Genomic DNA, 4521 nt, shown 5'->3' on the forward strand with positions numbered 1-4521 from the left:
AAAATCCATTCCTTTGGACACTTGTTCCTTTCTATATCCCATTCTATTGAGTCTAGTTTTCCCTTTGTTTCCTTTGCATTTGGGAACATTATAGTTGATGATAATTCTCTCCTTTTTGGTTGAACTGGACTTTCTGTACAAGAGGCATCATCTTCTTTATGTCTAAAGCTGATCAAAGGATTCTTAACAGGAATCCTATACAGTGGAATGAGTGAATGTTCAGGCAATAGTTCCAGTTATTTTCTTTTGAAAAATCCATTCCTTTCGATATTTGTTCCTCTCTATTTTCCATTCTATTGAGTCTAGTGTTCCTGATGTTTCCTTTTCAATTGGGAACTTTATAGTTGATGTTAATTCTCTCCTATTTGCTTAAACTGGACTTTCTTTACCACATGAATTATCTTCTTTATATCTAAAGCTGTTCAAAGGATTCTTAACAAGAATCCTATACAGTGGAATGAGTGAATGTACAGGCAATAGGTCCATTTATTTTCTTTTTGAAAATCCATTCCTTTCGATACTTGTTCCTCTCTATTTCCCATTCTATTGAGTCTAGTTTTCCCTTTGTTTCCTTTGCATTTAGGAACATTATTGTTGATGATAATTCTCTCCTATTTACTTCAATGGAACATTTTGGGCAAAATCCATCATCTTCTTTATATCTAAAGATGATGAAAGGATTCTTAACAGGAATCCTATACAGTGGAATGAGTCAATTTGCAGGCAATAGTTCCAGTTATTTCCTTTGGGAAAATCCATTCCTTTGTATACTTGTTCCTTTCTATTTCCAATTCTACTGAGTCTAGTGTTCCTGTTTTCCCTTTTCAATTGGCAACTTGATATTTCATGGTAATTCTCTCCTATTTGGTTCAATGGAAATTTTTGGGCAAAATCCATCATCTTCTTTATATCTAATGCTGATCAAAGTATTCTTATAAGAAATCCTATACAGTGGAATGAGTCAATGTGTAGGCAATTGTTCCAGTTATTCCCTTTGGGAAAATCCATGCCTTTGGATACTTGGTCCTCTCTATTTCCAATCCTTTTGAGTCTAGTGTTCCTGTTGTTACCTTTTCAATTGGCAACTTGATATTTGGTGTTAATTCTCTCCTATTTGGTTCAAAGTTAATTTTTGGGCAAAATCCATTATCTTATTTATTTCTAAAACTGATGAAAGGATTCTTTTTTTTTTTTTTTTTTTTTTTTAAATATCCCAGAAATTTATTGAATGTTCGTTTGAATACAATGAATGTAGAAAGATTGGAATTGTTTGCTTTTGGTGCTCCTGGTAAATTTCAAAGAGGCACTAAATGGGAGGGGCTGCCAATCAGAGGTAGAAATGGAAAACCTCAGGCCCAATTATGTGGATCTCAGTTTGTGAGGTTTTAGTCTCTAGTGAAATTAGGCCACTCCCTTCAAAAGAGCTCAATGTGTGAAGGTAGCCAGCATTTGGGAGGGCATTTCACATGCTTGTCTGTTGAAACATTTAAATACTTTGAAATACAAAATATTCAGCTTTGAAGTTTTCAATACTGGAAAACTCTGAAGTCTAGGGTGTCTAAGGCCAGGAAGGGCTGGTCTGTGTTCCTCCAGTAGGACACCTTTTCCCAAAAAGTTAATCTTCAGCTTTGGCTTCCATTTCTTCAGCATCATCATCTCCATCCACCTCAGCATTTTCCCTTTCAAGCCTCTCCAGTTGTCTTGCAAGCTCAGTTTCATCTGTGTCTGTGACCACTTTGGGCTCCATTTGAACATTGAAGACACCCCTCTTCTCCTCAATCTTTTCTTTGATGACAGCCATAGCCTGATTGAGAACAGAAAGGCCCTCTGTTCTCTCTAGGGTTGTAGTGGTCATTACATACCGAGGAGGTGCTATCAGATTAATCTTGATAGGCATGTTTTCTGTGGAACAATTCAAACCTGCTCTCAGAGCTTCTTTTACAGCATCAATACCTTCATAACCATAACAAGCTACTTCAATATCAGCTCGAATTTTGACAGCTTGTGGTGTCAAGCGCCTATTTATGTTATCAATCAGTACTCGTCTTTCATCTTCATTCAAATCCAGTCCATCCAGGATTGAAGGGTCTGAGACTGCATGCTTAAATGCATCATAGGCACCATATCCTGGTCTCTTGTACTTGTCATCAAAGACCCAGGCAGTTCTCTGGAATAGGCTCTCCAGCTGCTCATCCTTACTGTACTCTAATACCTCAGCAACATGGCGAAGGATGCTATAAACAGTTTTAGATTTGGTGAATTTGTCTTCACATTTGATTGCTTCTTCTGGAGAAACTCTTCTTTTTGACAAATCGATATACCCTTTTTCTTTGTCTACTCTAATAACAACCACACATTCATTTCTTCCAATTCTGATGAGTTTATTAATGGAGCGGATACGTCTTCTAGACAGCTCACTAAGAAGAATCATGCCCTCAATATTGTTGTATTCCAATAGGCTGACATAAGCTCCCATTTCAGCAATGGGCCGCACATTGACCATTACCACATCTTCTACTTCAGGAAATTTGTGCTGGTAGAATCTACAACTTAGTCCTGGCATTCTGAAATATGTGTGTGAGGGTCCGGAAACAGGTCCCCGCGCCGATCTCTACACTCCAGGAGATGCCCAGAAGTCGGGCCGCACCAGAACCTGCCGCCGCCGCCGCTTCCCCTCAGCGTGCGTTGACGCCGGGCCTTCTGCGCCTGCGCGGTCACCCCTCACCCTTTACGCAGGCGTGGACGTCGGCGAGACGCTTTTTTTTTTTTTTTTTTCCTTTATTTAACCATAGAGTCTTAGTCTTCCCGGGAAGGAGGGGGCGCTGGGGAAGTGGTTAGAGTGCTGACCATGAGGAAAGGGGAAAATACACATTTCCTCACTCCTTCTTATTTTTTACCAAGGAAATCGCTCAGAACGGGTGTCAAAACCCGACTCCCTTTCTTGTATTAATAAAACTCTGATCAAAGGATTCTTAACAGGAATCCTATACAGTGGAATGAGTCAATGTGCAGGCAATAGTTCCAATTATTTCCTTTGGGAAAATCCATTCCTTTAGATACTTGTTCCTTTCTATATCCCATTCTATTGAGTCTAGTTTTCCCTTTGTTTTCTTTGCATTTAGGAACATTATAGTTGATGATAATTCTCTCCTATTGGCTTCAATGGAACATTTTGGGCAAAATCCATCATCTTCTTTATATCTAAAGATGATGAAAGGATTCTTAACAGGAATCCTATACAGTGGAATGAGTCAATGTGCAGGCAATAGTTACAGTTATTTCCTTTTGGAAAATCCATTCCTTTCGATTTTTGTTCCTCTCTTTTTTCCATTCTTTTGAGTCTAGTTTTCCTGATATTTCCTTTTCAATTGGGAACTTTATAGTTGATGTTAATTCTCTCCTATTTGGTTGAACTGGACTTTCTGTACAAGATGCATCATCTTCTTTATATCTAAAGCTGATCAAAGGATTTTTAACAGGAATCCTATACAGTGGAATGAGTCAATGTGCAGGCAATAGTTCCAGTTATTATCTTTTGAAAATCCATTCCTTTCGATACTTATTCCTCTCTATTTCCCTTTCTATTGAGTCTAGTTTTCCCTTTGTTTCCTTTAAATTTAGGAACATCATAGTTGATAATAATTCTCTATTATTGGCTTCAATAGAACATTTTGGGCAAAATCCATCATCATTTTTATATCAAAGGATTTTTAACAGGAATCCTATACAGTGGAATGAGTCTATATGCAGGCAAAAGTTCCAGTTATTTTCTTTTGGAAAATCCCTTCCTTTTGATACTTCTTCCTCTCTATTTCCCATTCTATTGAGTCTAGTGTTCCTGTTGTTTCCTTTTCAATTGGAAACTTGATATTTGCTGTTAATTCTCTCCTATTTGGTTCAATGGAACTTTTTGGGCAAAATCCATCATCTTCTTTATATCTAAAGCTGATCAAAGGATTCTTAACAGGAATCCTATACAGTGGAATGAGTGAATGTGCAGACAATAATTCGAATTATTACCTTTGTGAAAATCTATTCCTTTCGATAGTTGTTCCTCTCTATTTCCCATTCTATTGAGTCTAGTTTTCCCTTTGTTTCCTTTGCATTTAGGAACCTTATAGTTGATGATAATTCTCTCCTTTTTGGTTGAACTGGACTTTCTGTACAAGATGCATCATCTTCTTTATGTCTAAAGCTGATCAAAGGATTCTTAACAGGAATCCTATACAGTGGAATGAGTGAATGTTCAGGCAATAGTTCCAGTTATTTTCTTTTGAAAAATCCATTCCTTTCGATATTTGTTCCTCTCTATTTTCCATTCTATTGAGTCTAGTGTTCCTGATGTTTCCTTTTCAATTGGGAACTTGATATTTGAGGTTAATTCTCTCCTATTTGCTTCAACTGGACTTTCTGTACAAGATCCATCATCTTCTTTATATCTAAACCTGATCAAAGGATTCTTAACAGTGGAATGAGTCAATGTGCAGGCAATAGTTCCAGTTATTTCCTTTGGGAAAATCC

General features: G+C 37.4%; 1 protein-coding gene across 1 annotated transcript; it reads right to left on the reverse strand.

Annotated features, from left to right (window-relative positions):
* Positions 1–1178: 1178 nt before the first annotated feature.
* On the reverse strand, positions 1179–2904 carry LOC141556538 (eukaryotic translation initiation factor 2 subunit 1-like). The gene has a single exon (XM_074290806.1). The coding sequence runs from the start codon at positions 2561–2563 to the stop codon at positions 1616–1618; it is 948 nt and encodes a 315-aa protein (XP_074146907.1). The 5' UTR covers positions 2564–2904; the 3' UTR covers positions 1179–1615.
* Between the last annotated feature and the right edge of the window lie 1617 nt (positions 2905–4521).

This window comes from Sminthopsis crassicaudata, chromosome 2 (genome assembly GCF_048593235.1).
Source record: "Sminthopsis crassicaudata isolate SCR6 chromosome 2, ASM4859323v1, whole genome shotgun sequence".
NCBI classification, from domain to species: Eukaryota; Metazoa; Chordata; class Mammalia; order Dasyuromorphia; family Dasyuridae; genus Sminthopsis; species Sminthopsis crassicaudata.